At 39.5% G+C, this 15,692-nt stretch overlaps 1 protein-coding gene across 1 annotated transcript in view; it reads left to right on the forward strand.

Annotated features, from left to right (window-relative positions):
* Positions 1-349: 349 nt before the first annotated feature.
* Positions 350-15,692, forward strand: part of ITGA2 (integrin subunit alpha 2) — a 101,714-nt gene continuing 86,371 nt past the window's right edge. The window contains 1 exon segment of the mRNA NM_001260822.1: positions 350-557. Coding sequence (NP_001247751.1) covers positions 494-557 — 64 coding nt within the window. The 5' untranslated portion in view covers positions 350-493.

Here is a 15,692-nt window from a genome sequence, read left to right on the forward strand (position 1 = left end):
TTCTCCCGGGGACTGGGGCATCTCCTGCGGGTTGGCGACAGGCTGCAGGGGCGGGGTAGTGCCAGGGCGGGCGCTCCCCCGTCGGATGTGCCCACCCGTCCGTCCAGGGCAGGAAAGCCTGCCAGGGCGCCATCCCCATCCCCACCGCCTCCAGGCTGTCGGGGCTGAGCCGCTGTACTGGAGCCAAGGTGCGGTGCCCCGGGTGTGGACCAGCAGAGGTGCAGCCCGCGGGCCCGCGGAGCCTCAGGGCCGGGGTGGGGCGGGGCGCGGCCAGGGAAGATCCGGTGTTTGCGGAATCAGGAGGGGCGGGCCGGGGCGGGCCCTCCGCGCTCCAAGAGCTGCCCAGCAACTTTTCCCTGCTCTCACCAGGCGAGGGAGAGAAGCCCTCTGGACAGCTTCTAGAGTGTGCAGGTTCTCGTATCCCTCGGTCAAGGGTATCCTCTGTAAACCTCTGCAAACCCAGTGCAACTACGGTCCCCCGGACAGACCCAGGATGGGACCAGGACGGACAGGGTCCTCGCCGCTGCCGCTGCTGCTGGTGTTAGCGCTCAGTCAAGGTAAGCCGGGATTTCGCTCTGCATCTGCTGCAGGAGGGACCCGCGCGGCTCCCTGGGGCTCGCGGGAGGGATTGGGCGGAACTAGGGAGCAAACTCCGTGTGTGTCCCCACGGATTCCACGTGGACTCGGGCTCCCAGCCACCAGGATCTGCTTGGAAAGAGATACTTCTTACTCCCCTTCCTGCTCTCCCAGGCCTTGCGTCCCCATTAGGCGTGACTCGCCTTGTCTGTTAAGCACCCTCCAAAGTCATCTCAGTGAGTGCTTTGTTTTAGGTACACACACACACACACACACACACACACATGCACGCACGCACTCGGGCATGGACATTGTGGAGATCCGCGGGTGTCCTGAAGACCGCGAGTCCTGCAGCCCAACTTCCCCTGGCTCAGACAGGTGCCTCGCCTGCCAGGGACTGGGGAAACCCGGAATCCAGTGCTGACGGCGGCCTGCAGCTCCCCAGAGCAGTGCTTGCTGACTTTGCAGAAGCCTCCGAGCCCCAAAAGGCTTATTTTTCAAACCAAGGATGTGAATAATGCCTCTATTTCTTACTTGAGGACGAAGCGCTGTTTTTCTTCCAGGAGGGACTTGGAATAAACCAATCGCCACTTAAATACTTGGCAGAAGGAAATTCTTCCTTTCCTTCTGCCTTCCTCTTATTGTTGTAACATTGCCTATTCGGCGAATGTAAACTTAGGCTAGCAAAAGTTCTTTCCATTTCTGGATCCTAGATGCCGCAATGAGAGAATAAGCCGGAGCAACCGCTCTAACTGTAGTGCTGTGGCATTGGGGCCCGCCCACCTCCTGAGTTCTTTTACACTAAGAGGAGGAAATAAGGCTGGGATGGGGAGCTTTTGTGAGACCATCGCGAATACGTGAGCACTTTTTCCCTGACCATTAGGCAGGCAGAGCTAGAGTGTGCTCAAATGTAAGAACTTTAGTTTATTTGGATGGAGAAGGAATCACATGTGTATATTGTAGTTTGAACAGCGATCAAAACAAAACAAAAAAAACGTTGTCTCTGATTTTAAAGTGTGTGTGTGTGTGTGGTGTTTTTTGTTTGTTTGTTTTTTTTTTTTTTTTTTTTTTTGCAAAGAAGATAAATATTTCCTAAGCTGTCCTCCTTTGAGACTGACGTTTAGCCACTTGCTATTCTAGATTGTGGAGGAATGAATCCTAGTCCACGTCAACCTGGTGGCGTTTTCTCCAGGTCAGAGATAAGAGAGAAATAACACCGCTGTCCCCAGCCCCAGCAGAGAATGGGCATCTTAGGTTTTCTGTCTCACCTGTTTTGGGTGCTTCAGATACTTTCTCAGGGAACCACTTGAGTTGTTTTGAGGGGCCATCAACCCTAATCTACCGGTTTCAGGTAAAGTTGTACTTGACATTGAAAGTGAGTCTCTGGAATACAACCTTTCTAGAGCTAATAGAAATATAAACCCAAGTTTTCATCTCTCTATAATTACCCAGTATTAAAATAAGCTATGGAAACATAACGTCATTTTCTTATCTTTGAAGTGTTGAGACTTGTTATGTAAAGAGCAGTGAGAAACACTTTAATGGAATGTAGCACTGCAAGGCATGAAGTCAGGAACAGCGACTTAACCTGGAGTTAATAAGGACACCTCAGGGCAAGCAAGCAGAGATGATCTAAAATAACATCTGCAAAAGTTTTGTCCATTTATTCCTTCCTCCTGCTCCAATCATTTGTATACTCAAGGAACAGGTTTTCTCTTAATTTAAGATCATCATAAGAAAGCTCTCTCATTTGTGATATCACTTGAGGTTCCTGGAGAAGCAGCATCGTTTTCTGATACCATGAGTATCCCAGGCTAACATGAATAACTGAAATCTCTAGCTCAGCAGAGTCTAAAATTGTGTATGGCATTACTCTATCTGTATAAAATGTCTCATTCACTATCACTACACACACATATAGCTATTATAAAATTATATGCATATACAATTGCATAATATGATCACATACAAAAATTCAAATTTAAAAGCTATATCTGTAACAGAGCTTTATTATGATGATCTTAAATTAAGAGAAAACCTGTTCCTTGAGTATACAATATGCAATTATATATGCATAATATAAATGCATAAACAATTGTATATACATAATATACATGCATATACCTGTTAATATGTACAAAACATATATGTGTTTAGATGTCTTGCATCCTCTGTAGCATATTGCAAACCACTTTAAAAACATATCACCTTCAAATCTTATTTTAACACTTACATTCAAATTTGCTTTCCAGAAACCTTTTCATAGGTGCTTTAAGAAGAAACTGTACTCATAGTTTAGTCCCATATTTATCACCTTTCATTGCTCATTTCTAAGTGCTTAATATCATGAAAATGGTAAATGGGCAGTTTGAGGATGAAAAAGAGAGAACATAAGAGGCCTAGATAACCTATAAACTAAATATAGGCCCTTAGGAGAAGGCAAATGTAATTTTGAAATGAGGCCATCATGTATTTTCTCCAATATGTTCACAGGTCAAGGATAGTCCTTCCACCCAAGTTCTAGACCGCATCTTTTCTTACTACCCCTGAAACCCTGCCCCAGCACTCATCCCTCTTCAGTGCACGTCTTCAAATTCTCTCCTTGATGTAACTTACCCTCAGTCTGTAAATATTCTAATTTTTCTCATCGTAAAAAAAAATTTCTTTTGATATTTAATTTCCTCCTGAAACACCCTGTACTTCTGGCTTCTGTTTCCTTCCTGTTTTTCTCCTTCTTTCCCCGCTGCTCTCCCTTCATCTCCTTCACAGGCTCTTTCCTTGTTGGTGTTTGCGGAGTTTAATCCTGAATCCTCCTTTTCATTCTACAGATTGTCTCTGGGCCCATTCCCTGCACAAGTCACTATCTCCAGCCAGACTCTCCTTCTGAGTTCCAGATCAGTATTTCCATCAGCCACCAAATTTCTCCATCTAGATAGTCTGTAAATAAGCCAGATTCAACATTTATGAAACTGAATTTAATACGCGTCCTCCAAAATTTTCTCCTCCATTGACTACCATTGTTTAATGGCAGTATTATTATCACACAAACATGAAAGCCAGGAATTTGTCCCCATGTTTTCAACCTCACAGCTACTCTCCAAATTCTCTTGGCTCTCCTCCCATCCATGCAACTCCTGCCACCTAGTCAGTCCCTCATCTTATGTCTGTATGTAACTTTTAAGCTGGATTTTCTTTTCTTATCTCTCCAACCCATTCTCTCCATTTTCACCAATGATATCTTTCTAAGACACTTATATGTATCCAATTACTGCTTTGTTTCAAATGTTAGTGGCTCCCCATCTCAGGTAGGGTAAAGTGCAAATTTCTTGGCATGTCATAAAAAGGTACATTCTGCCTATCCAATCTTTTCTTTACCGTACCTTTTCCTGAACACAAATGTACATTCACACACACAACACACACACATACCCACACATGTACACACTCTAAAGCCATCTATATACACCATTCTTTGTTATGACTACACCTGATCATACCATATTTAGTGTGAAAATATTTTCCAAATACTCCCTTTGCCTTCATTGCATTGTTGCTTTCACCCCTTTTCACTCGTCTCTTTGCAACTGACCGTTATCCAATGCTAGAAGAGACAATACCGAGAAAAACTATAAAGTAGATAAGTTTTATTTTTGCAACAAAAAGAAAACTTGAGGTAACCTACCTTTGCTGGGTCCCACCCTAAACCACCTCTCTGGTCTCATCCTCAGCCTCTTAATGGACTTAGGCCACCCTCTGATAAAGTGACTTTGCTCCCCTATGGCTTAGCTGCTATAACTTCCCAACCTCAGCTAAGCTTTGCTCTCAATACTAGGTCCTGAGCCACTGTTTGACTTAAATTTATGGACTGGGGTTCAGGATTCAGTGTTTACAATGGCTCATATACTTCTGATGTTCAGTCTGGTTTGGAAGTGATTGCTTAAATATAATCACTGCCTCCCCACTTTCCTAAAATTAAAATTCCAGTGTTATCCACCCCATACCACCTTGTGGGATGAACACCAAGGCAGGTAGATTTCAATACCAAGAGTCAGTGGCTGTGAGTGGCTGTGTCAGTTAAATTAATTCCTTCCAAAGTGGATGATGACTACTCCCTGTCTTCATATGCTGACAGCCCTGGAGATATTAAAATGTAGAATCTTGTTAATGTAAAGAGATGAGCTTCTCATGGTGGAATTTTAGACATTCAGCAAAATAAAGACACATGTTCAGTCAGTGTGTATAAATTCAAGAACTTCAGGAAGAATGGGGAAAATATTTGGGGCCAAAAGTGTCCAGGCATCATATAAATTCTACTACTAAAGCCAGAAGTCTTGACTACCAACCCTGCTCAGCTTGGGATATTACTAAAAGATTTAGCACAGCGTAAAAGAAGAGAAACCATGAAACATCACGGCTCTGAATGGCAAGTGAAAGAAATGGAAGAAATGAAAGTGGAGTTCTTTTTTCCAGTTGTTACAGTGACCAATCATTTACCAGCAGAACACACAGAAGAATGGCTCCCTACAGGGGAGAATCCTGGCATTGCAAATCATGAGACAATAGACTCTGTGTATGACAGTGATTCCTATGCCCCTTCAGGTGATCCATAGAGGCTTTATTGATCTGGCTATGGTGAATTTCGTAAAACTAATGCTTGATCATATTCTTATAAGGTATCTACTTTATGTAAGGCTGTTTGTTAGACTCAAGGTGGAATCAGAGAAAACTTGAAACATGGCTGAAAGAGGTTGGAGTTTATTTGGAAACAAATCCAAACATGGGGAAAGAAAATTGTCTCAGCCCTGAAGCATACTTAACCAATTTCAGCCCCTTGCCACCTTCCTTTCTAGCAGAAGTTCATTTATTGAGTTACCATCCTCTTCTGCATAGCTAAAAAATTGAGGTGACGTTGATGGGTGATTAGACTGGTCCCAGACATCTGGGCTGTGTCTGATTTAATCATGGGCATGTAATGCAAGGTTGGCCAATGAGATCTGCTGGGTGACTTATGGGAAAGGAATTTTCATTCCTAAGAGAGATATTTGTTAAAGAAAATATTGTCAAGTTTATATGTGAACTTTGATAAAACTACAGCCATCTTGCAACTGTGATGTCAACTAGCTTAAGGATAAAGCCAGTATATTGGAGTTAGCCTTGTGGAAAGAAATGGACTTTGATGTTGTCTTTTCACTTCTGAATTATTGGAATTTAAGACTATAGTATGTCGTGGTGTCTTTAAAATTTTCATATAATTTAAAACTTGGTTATATCATTTTCTATAACTTAGAGGGCTGTAACATGAGTTTCCATAGCATAATAGATGTCATGTGTTCACAATTAATGAGTGGTAGAGATAACATGTTGAATTCAGAGGATGGAGAGATATCATTGTGATGCAGTGAAGTGTCCAGCCTCCTGAGATGTCTTCATGGAAACAGGTAAGAATCATTACAATTTAGATCTTCCATGAAGAACCTCAGAGATCCTGGAGTACAGTTTCTACCTTTTAAAATGGATGTAAGTGATACTAGAAAAGCAAGCAACATAACTAGCAATACGACTCATCTCCTAGTTCTTGGGGCAGGTGTTTAGGATCTTGAATAGGATATTGACGCAATGAAAACAGAAGGTTGTTATGCCCACAATGTGGTATTCAAGTTGTTCCCAGGGAGTGAAAGCTGAATTGCAGCCACCAGGCCTTGAAGGGCCTTGTAAATCATGATATAGAGCAGGGGTTTTATCCTGAAGACAATAGAAAGGTCTTGAAGGGCCTTGAGCAGGGGAGTGACATGATCAGATGAGGAGAGTGGATTGGATGGAGGCCAGGTGGAAGGCACCAGGATCATTTAGGAAAGAATATGTTTGGGTTTAATTTTAGGTTAAGAGGCCAGTTGTGAGATGATGGTGGTAAAAACTCAGATAGTGGCAGTAGGGAAAGAGATTGGAGGATTTATTGGAAAGGCATTAAAGAAGAAGAATGAACAGGATTTCATGATTGATTTACTATGGAGGTAGAGAGAGAGGGAGAAGATAAGGCTGATGCTTAGGTTTCTGATATGGACAAGTCAGTTGATGTGCCATTCGCTGAGATAAGCAATGCTGAAGGAGAGCAAGTTGGAGGAAAAAGATCAGTTCAGGTCAACAGATTGAGTTTGAGACACCTGGATGTACACCTGGATGTATATGTCTAATTAGCCAATGTAGTGGTGTTAGGAACAGGCAGGAAAGTAAGATGGGGATAGGGATTTAAGATTCATTGGCACCTAGAGAATAACTGAAGACATGACATTAACAAGATGAGTCAGGCAAAGAGACTGGAAGAGAGCTTTGGCCATGGCTCAAGGAACTGCTTTAGAGGGTCAGATGAGGAAGAGGAGATGTGAAGGGAGAGAGTAGGAACAGCTGGAGAAGTAAAGACAACTGCAAGAACTGGGATAGCACACAAATATTTGGAGAAAGAAGAGGTAGTGAATAGGGTCAACCTCTTCACAGAAGTTAAGCAAGTTGACAGTCTTGAAGGGCAGTCTACATAGAGTGAAAAAAGAGAAATCAGAACAGAGTGGCCTGAGGAGTAAATGGAAGATGAGGAAATGTAGAGAGTGTGACAAAATTTGGTATGATAGTAAAAGGGAGGAGAGAGTAGCAAGAGAGGTAAAATGGGAGCAGCTGCCTTTAAACAAACATGGGCAATGCTTGCATAAAAATTATTATAAGATTTTTTATTTCTGTTACTTATGGTGCTGCATGGTACACTTGCAATGTTTTAAAATTGCATTGAGGTATATGTATGTGGCAGAGATTCATTGCACAAGAGAAACTGAGGGAAGGGGAGGAACTTCGATGACTATACAAAAGATATTATCAGAGAGAAAGGAGAGGAAGAAAGTTAGGTGTCCAGCACTAGTAGCAGCTCTGGCAGAAAAGAGCCCCTGCTTAGAAGCTATAGGTGATCATGGGAAGGTAGGCAAAGCAGACTCTGGGCTATGAAATAGAGAGGATATTAATTAATCAGAGAAAGGTGAAGTTGATCCAGGTATGCAAAGAGGGAAAGAAAGCAGAGGTATGGAAAAAGGTACCTCTTATCCTCCAGGGTGGCTGCTTAGATTGATGAGCCCATTTATACATTTTGGTTTCAAACATACTTTTCACACTACTGTAGTTATGATTAATAAGCTGCTTTTAGGGCATGTAATATATAACACTCCAATTCCAGTGGCAGAATTAATATCAGTGCTTTAGTCAGATTTCCTAAAAACCAAACGAGTTCTTTTAGAAATATAGATTTATGTTTCTCCAGTTAAGCTTTCAATTCCTTTTTTCTATCTAGTTTAATAAAGATCCCCAAAATAATCCTATTAGAAATAACAGTCTCATATATCACAGAGAAATAGTGTTGGCTCTGAAAGATTTTGCTAGTAAAATGTGAAAGCTTTTTGCCCTGTAACTTAGTGTTGTTTTCAAAGCATTTTAAAACATTTTCATTGAATCATAAATTAGAACAGAAGTTGATGTCTATTCTTAATTTTGTTAGTCATAATTAAAGTGCTTATATTCAAGTGTTTTATCCAGTCTATGCCTGCTAACTCTTGAACACGTAATTTACATTTTAGAACCAGTATAAACTTGAACTGCATATTTGGCTAATGCTTTCAGCTCCATAGGCTGTTGGGACAGTTAATGATTTTCAAATATATTTTACTTCCTTTGAGAGACTCGTCTGTTCTGTTGCCCAAATAGGTAACAGAAACTTTGCAATTCTGTCAGCAAAGATGCCTGCATTATTGTCTTGTTCTGAAAAGGTGACTGCAATTCTTCCATGTATTCGTTTAAAGAGTCTAGAGACAGTTTTTGCTACAGAAGCCGTATATAACTCCTGACCACTGAAAGGCTTTCTGTATAAAAATGAAGTTAATGTTTAAATAGAGCAATGGAAATAAAAGTGTTCAAAAAAATGGAAATAAAACAGAGCAATGGAAATAAAAGAATCACTGTATTGTCAGTGTAAGAGATTACTTCATTGTGTTTTGAAAGGCATGAGCAAAGCTATCGCGCCGATGGATGCCTTGAACATTGGCAGTTGTCATTCTCCGGGATTCATTTGAAGGTGGCCTTTGTTTGTCTTTGTGCAGGCCTGATCTCATTTCCATGGATACCATGTAGAAATGCAGACTGAACACAAGCTGGCTTCGGGTCAGTTCAGTCAGACAACTCTATTCCAAATTGTTTACCAGTTGCCTTCGGGTCCTTTAGCCAACAGCTTCTTGGGTGCTTGGTAGAATAGAGACCCCAAACCATCCTGGATTTTATAACCTCTTCTAAACCATATTCTGAATGCTGGTGCAGAAAAATAGATATTTCAAAATAGTTAGCTTAGTTTTCTATGTTTTTATTAACATTGTTCCCTGGGTGGAGAAGGGGAAGGAAAAACCTAGCCTTAGAAATTGGAGCACTTTTATGTGATCTTTATTATCTTTTCAGTATAAAAATGTAATAAATAGCCCTAAGGAAAAAATCTAATGCCACATTGAAAAATGATTAAAAATTTATGTAAGTAGTCATGGTAATTAAGAAAGCCTTTTTATTACACAGCGTTTAATTTTTGCTACTCAAATAATCAGCCTTTAATATATTAGTGTCATTTTACTATTTTTTTTTTTTTTTTTTTTTTTGCTATGGTTCAAGTGAGCTATCACCTTAGCTATTTTTAAAAGTGAAGTCCCAGACCGAATGCAATGGCTCATGCCTGTAATCCCAGCACTTTGGGAGGCTGAGGCGAGCAGCTCACCTCAGCCTGAGAGGCTGAGGTCAGGAGTTCTAGACCAGCCTGGCCAACAAGGTAAAACCCCGTCTCTACTAAAAATACCAAAAAATTAGCCAGGCTTGGTGGTGGGTTCCTGTAATCCCAGCTACTTGAGAGGCTGAGGCAGGAGAATTGCTTGAACCTGGGAGGCGGAGGTTGCAGTGAGCCAAGATTGGTGCCACTGCACTTCAGCCCCGGTGACAGAGCCAGACTGTATTAAAAAAGAAAAAAAAAGGAAAAAAAAAAAAGGCAAAGTCTCATGAGCTCCTACTTTTGTTCATGTCCTCTCTTTTGTTAGCCCCAACCTCTATTCTATGCATCATTCAAATCTTAATTTCAATGAGGTTCATGTACCCTAGGAACCCTACCAATCTTCTCATCTAATTTAGATATCACTCCTCACTTGGACCCTTCCACAACAATGTTACATTCTATTTCAGTAACCCATCAGAACTCGGCTATAGCTCCTACAGACTGCAAGTTGAGAAGACAGGCCCATATCATCTTCACTTGTATCAAGGGTTCTTGGCACTATTTTATTCAATGAGTGAAGAATCTATGAACCATGTATGACAGCTACTGTAACGGGATTAAAGACACACTTTCTGAATGAAAGCCAAGCTGAGAAATTTCTACTTCTTTCCAATTAGTATATGCAAAAATAATTCTATTTGTAAGTATATCTGAATTTGCTAAAATATTCCTTTAGTTGATAAATTTGTTTTCACTTCTTTGACAGACTTTGTTTGCTTTTAAAATGTTTTTCCTTTTTCATGACATGTCTAACTAGGATAGCTCTGTTGACAAGCAACAAGATTAATGAAAGTACTAGGACAGTACAGATATCATTTTTTTCCCCATCCCTTTTCTGTTCTCCTTTTCTGTTCTCATAAAGCAACACTATAATTCATCTTCAGCTTGACTCTCCCTCCCACTGAATACACATTCTTTAAGATTACCTTCTGTCCTACTTATCATTGTATTTCAGGAGCCTAGCTTATAGTAAGCACTCAGAAAATGATGTATTAAAAAAGAAAGAAAAAATCAAAATTCAAATACAGTAAATTTAAAAACCTTTATTTATTGTAAAATGTAAGATACATGGAGACAAATGCATGAAAGGTAAATGTACAACTTTTTAGGGCTTGAGTTTCATTTTACTCTACTTAGAATTAGTAATTTTGTTTGTTACTGTTTCACAGACACTGACACAAGACATGAAACTTCTGGGTCAGAGACAAAGGTCTTTATTACTCATTGCACAGCAAGCAACTTGATCAGCATATTTGTGTTGATACCCTTTGCCCACCAAGACACAGAGGGGCAACACAGAGGGCCCAGATAGATGCCTAAACATGCAGTAGGTTGCATTACAGAAAAGGAACACTGAGCTTGGTGAATCTGCTGTTTTGTGGCAAGTCAGAAAGCCTGTTCTTTGTCCCACAGGGAGATGTTACCTCATTCTTCAAAGCTGTGCACTGCAAAGATACACCTGAGAAATGCTATGGTAAAGAGTCATCAGGGTCTTGCATCTGAGGTATACTCAGCAGATATGTAGGTGTGTGAGATCTCCATGGAAGCAGGTCTCCCAACACAGCTTAACACATTACTTTTTAAACTGTTGTGTAACCACAACTCAGATAAAAATAAATAAATAAATAAAAGATTTCCAGGATACCAGAAGTCCTCTACATGTTCTTTTCCAATCACAAATCCATTTCTCTAGCCTTATTTTTTTGGCAATAATTTCCTTGCTTTCATTTATACTCCTACTAGTTAAATATACATCTACACTCAAAGGCTTAATTTTGCTAGATTTAAAGTATACACACACACAATTATACAATACATATTATTTTGTTTTTGACTTTTTTTAACGTTACATTTGTGAGATTAATCTATATGTTACACATAGATGTAGTTCTTTTGTTTTCACTACTGTACAGTAAATAGTATAGTATTTTTATCACACAGTTCTCCTTCATCACTAGATTGCTAAGAGATTTTTTAAAGTGACAATTGAGTATTAACTTTTATAAATATTTTTCTGCATCTTTTGGTGATTACATAAATTTTTCTTCTTTATTAATGTGGAAAAGTACATTTATTGATATTAAAATATGATGAAAACCTGGTATTTGTGGTATGAACCCAAGTTGATCAACATGTTCTTTTTATAGGTTGCTGGATTTTGTTTAGAATTTTTGTATTCATATTCATGAGTGTGACTATTCTATAATTTTTATGTTTCTTACTCTCTCTATGGTATTTTCCCTCCATATGTCTTCCTACACTTCATTCTGGTTAGTTTCTTTTATCCGATATTACTGTTCACTAATTGTTGTTTCAACAGTGTGTATTCTGGAGTTAAGACATTCATTGAGTTCTTAATGTTGTTTATTATATTTCTCAGTTTATGAGTTTCTATTTGGTTCTTTTCTAAATTTCTTTGCTAAAATGTTTAAGTTTAGCTTTTCCCCTTCACAACTTTTGTAAAGTTAGCGCTGGTTCTCATTTATGTTGCCTTCTTTCTTCTGGTGCCTGCTTATCTTAGCTAGACATTATATTAGAAAAAATTATTTGACAAAATAGTTTGAGGCTTGGGTGGTATTTTTCTACGGAAAGCATTTTCTTTTTTTCTTTTCTGTTTTTTTTTTTTTTTTTTTCTTGACGAAGTCCAACTCTATTGCCCAGGCTGAAGTGCAGTGATACCATCTTGGCTCACTGCAACCTCCGACTCCCGGGTTCAAGCGATTCTCCTGCTTCAGATTCCTGAGTAGCTGGGAATACAGATGTGCACCACTACGCCCAGCTAATTTTTGTAGTTTTAGTAGAGACGGGGCTTCACCAGGTTGGCCAGGCTGGTCTCGAGCTCCTGACCTCAAGTGATCCACCCACCTCAGCCTCCCAAAGTGCTGGAATTACAGGTGTGAGCCACCACACCCAGCAAGAAAGCATTTTCATTTGCTTCTATTGAGACAATACCCTAGAAGCTTTGCAGTGGCAGTGTGATGACCAATGAGGTTTATCTGAGGTGTGATTATTGCTAATTGAATCAGTGCCCTGAAGGTACTAGGATTCCCTAATAGTTTCATACAATTTCAGGGCTTGATTTTTTATAGGTTACCCAGACAATTCATTCAAGGGCTGCTTTACTTATGGTTCACATGTCATGTAAGGAGCAGTAGTTTTGAGTGTAAACTGTATTCCTGGGATGAATTATCACATACCCCACTTTTGACAGGTCTTGGATTTCACTTTTCAGATCCTTTTTAGGATTGGCAAATCCCTTTCCTCACTGTCCTCTAGCAAGACAAAAAGTGATTCAACTCCCCAGCACTTTGGGAAGCTAAGGCAGGAGGATTGTTTGAGGCCAGGAATTTGAACCTAGACTGGTCAATATAGGGAGACTCTGTTTCTACAAAAGAAAAATTTTAAAAATTAGCCAGGAATCGTGGTGCATACCTGTAGTCCCAGCTACGCCGGAGGCTGAGGCAAGAGGATCATTTGATCATTTGAGCCTGAGAGGTCAAGGCGGCAGCAAACCTGGATGACAGAACAAGGCCCTTTCTAAAAAAAAAAAAAAAAAAAAAAAAGTGATCCAACTGTCTGCCTGAGTCATTTCTCTGAACTTCCTTCTTCACCCCATTTTCTTAGCAATCTGATGCTTTAGAAGACATCTAAAATATCTTTTTTTATATTTCTTCCAATTTTTCAGTGATCTTCAGTGGGAGAGTTGGTTAAAACAACAAAGTATTTTATTGCCAAAGGAGAAAATCTAGAGTAGTGCTTTAGAGTCCCTTTTAAAAAAATATTGATTTTTAATTTTCCAAATTCCCCTCATACTATTTACTGATATGGCATTTAACTGATGGAAAATTAGATTTTTTTTCAAAATGGATTAAAGCAATATTCAATATTGGTTAGTATTCTAAAAATGTAATTTTATAATAGAAAACATTTTTAGCCAATACATTTAACTGACTTTTTAATATATATCTGTATATTTACTCGCATTAATTACTCCCTTTTCTTTAACTGTGAAGTAAATGTGTCCATTGAAATACTAAACTTGATTAATATTTTTATTTTGTGAATTTTCTTCATAAAGTTGAATATTTAAATATCTTTAGAGAAAAATGACACATACTAAAATACTCAACAGAAAAAATATTTATATTTCTTTCTTTTGACATTTACATGTGATTATATGAACATAATCTTTTCAAAGATATACTCACTATTTAGATGCAATGAATACTGCACTTTTTTCACGTAATATATTTTGTATATACTTTTCCATGTGAGTTTTATATTTATAACTTTAATGCATCCTGCCATGCCATGGTTAACTTTTGTCCCATTGTTGGATATTTAGGTTGTTTCCTGTGGGATATTTTGCCCCCCACTGTAAATAATGTGGCTATAAACATCATTGTACTAGAAGTTTTTTCTTTTCTTTTTACTTCTGGATCATTTCCAGAAGGGGCATTACATGTCAAAGAGTGTGTGTGCTTTTTAGCTCTTGTTGCATATGGAACAGTGTAGCCATCTGTAATGTGGAATTTATCAGTTTCACCAACATTAGATTTTCATTTCCTTCTTGAAGTTTGATGGATATAAAGTGGTGCTCCATATTTATTTCCATTCTTTTTATTCATGAGAGTGCATTTTTTCAAGTTATGATTTTAAAATGCCTATCTTTTGAAAAAAATATTTTTAGAGTAGGGTATTCTAGAATTTTGACCTAGAAGAAACTTCAAGATATTATCTAGTTCAGTGTCCTGCTTTATTCTTATGATAACCAACCTTGAAGTGACTAAAGCCCAGGACTCCAACCTGAACAGAACACTCCAGCCAGCATACTGTCCATCATTTTAAGCTACCCATTGGGTCTCCTCAAAATCTCTTTGACAAACTGCCCTTTGTCTTTTATTCCCCACAGGCTGATTACAGTCCATTTTCACTTGAGGAATGGCAATCTTCTAGTTAAGATTTCCACACTTCCATGGGTCAGAACCCTTTAAGGGAGAGGGAAGACATTCTGTTTGCCAGAGCACTTGACTGTGAGTAACTGAATCTGTAGTCTGTTCTGGTTATCCCTTGACATGTAACCAGTCACCCCAAAGTTTAGTGACATAAAACCACAACCTCATTTATTATCTCTCATGGTGTCTTGGGTCAGAGCTTTGAGAATGGCTTGACTGGGCGGCCTCACGCAAAGTCTCTCACATACTGTCAGAGGGAGGCAGCTCTCTCTCTTCCTGTGGTATCCTCAAGCCTCTCCACATGGTGCCCTCGGAGTAAGTTGACTTCTTGCATGGTGAGTAGGGCACCAAAGGCAACCATCCCCAAAGAAACTAGCAGAATGGATGGGCTTTTGTAACCTTGGCTCAGAAATCACATATAACTGCCTCTATTCATCAAAGCAATCACAAAGTCTCACCTAGATTCAGGGGGAGGAGACTTAGATTCCACCTATGGATGAGGAGTGTCAAAAAATTCCCAGACATATTTTTAAACAAAGTAGTAAGTTAATGAACTTAATGGTCCTCACAAGACCATTGATTGTTTATTTTTTTCTTTTTATTTTTTAGAGACAGGGTCTCACGATGTTTGCCCAGGCTGGTCTTGAACTCCTCAGCTCAAGTGATCTGCCCTCCTCAGCCTCCCAAAGTGCTGGGATTACAAGCTTTTAAGAGACCATGCGAGGCCCCATTTGTTGTTTAGACCAGTGTTTGGGCATGGATATTATTGACAATTGGGGCCAGGTAATTTTTTTGAAGTAGTAAGGTAGGGTGGGGGTGTCTGGTCTGTACATTGTAGGATATTGATCAGCAGCCCTGTCCTCCACCCACTAGACGTTAATAGCAATACACTACTCCAGCTGCCCCAGAGTGACAACCAAAAATATGCCCAGACATTACTAAATATCCTCTGAGGGATAAAATTGCATCAGTTGAGCACCACTGCACTAAATAAACATATATTAAGCACATTCAATGTTCATGGCAACATAAAGAGAACTCTAACTCTGGAGAGTAAGTTAAATCCCATCATTTTTCTGAGTGACTTTAGATAAGTCATAGGCAAACAATTCCCTACCTTGTTGGGTCATTAGGAAAATCAAAGGGGATTATAAGTGAAAAAGTATTTTGCAGATTGTAAAAGCACATAGAACATTATTTTAAAAAATCAGTACACTTGGTATGCATTCATTTTTATCATTACTCATTTATTTAAGGGACCTTCTTAAGGGACTTTTGTGGAGTGCCTATCATATGCCCACACAGAGTGTCAAGCCTGGGGAACTGGA

This window comes from Macaca mulatta, chromosome 6 (assembly GCF_049350105.2).
Source record: "Macaca mulatta isolate MMU2019108-1 chromosome 6, T2T-MMU8v2.0, whole genome shotgun sequence".
NCBI lineage: Eukaryota > Metazoa > Chordata > Mammalia > Primates > Cercopithecidae > Macaca > Macaca mulatta.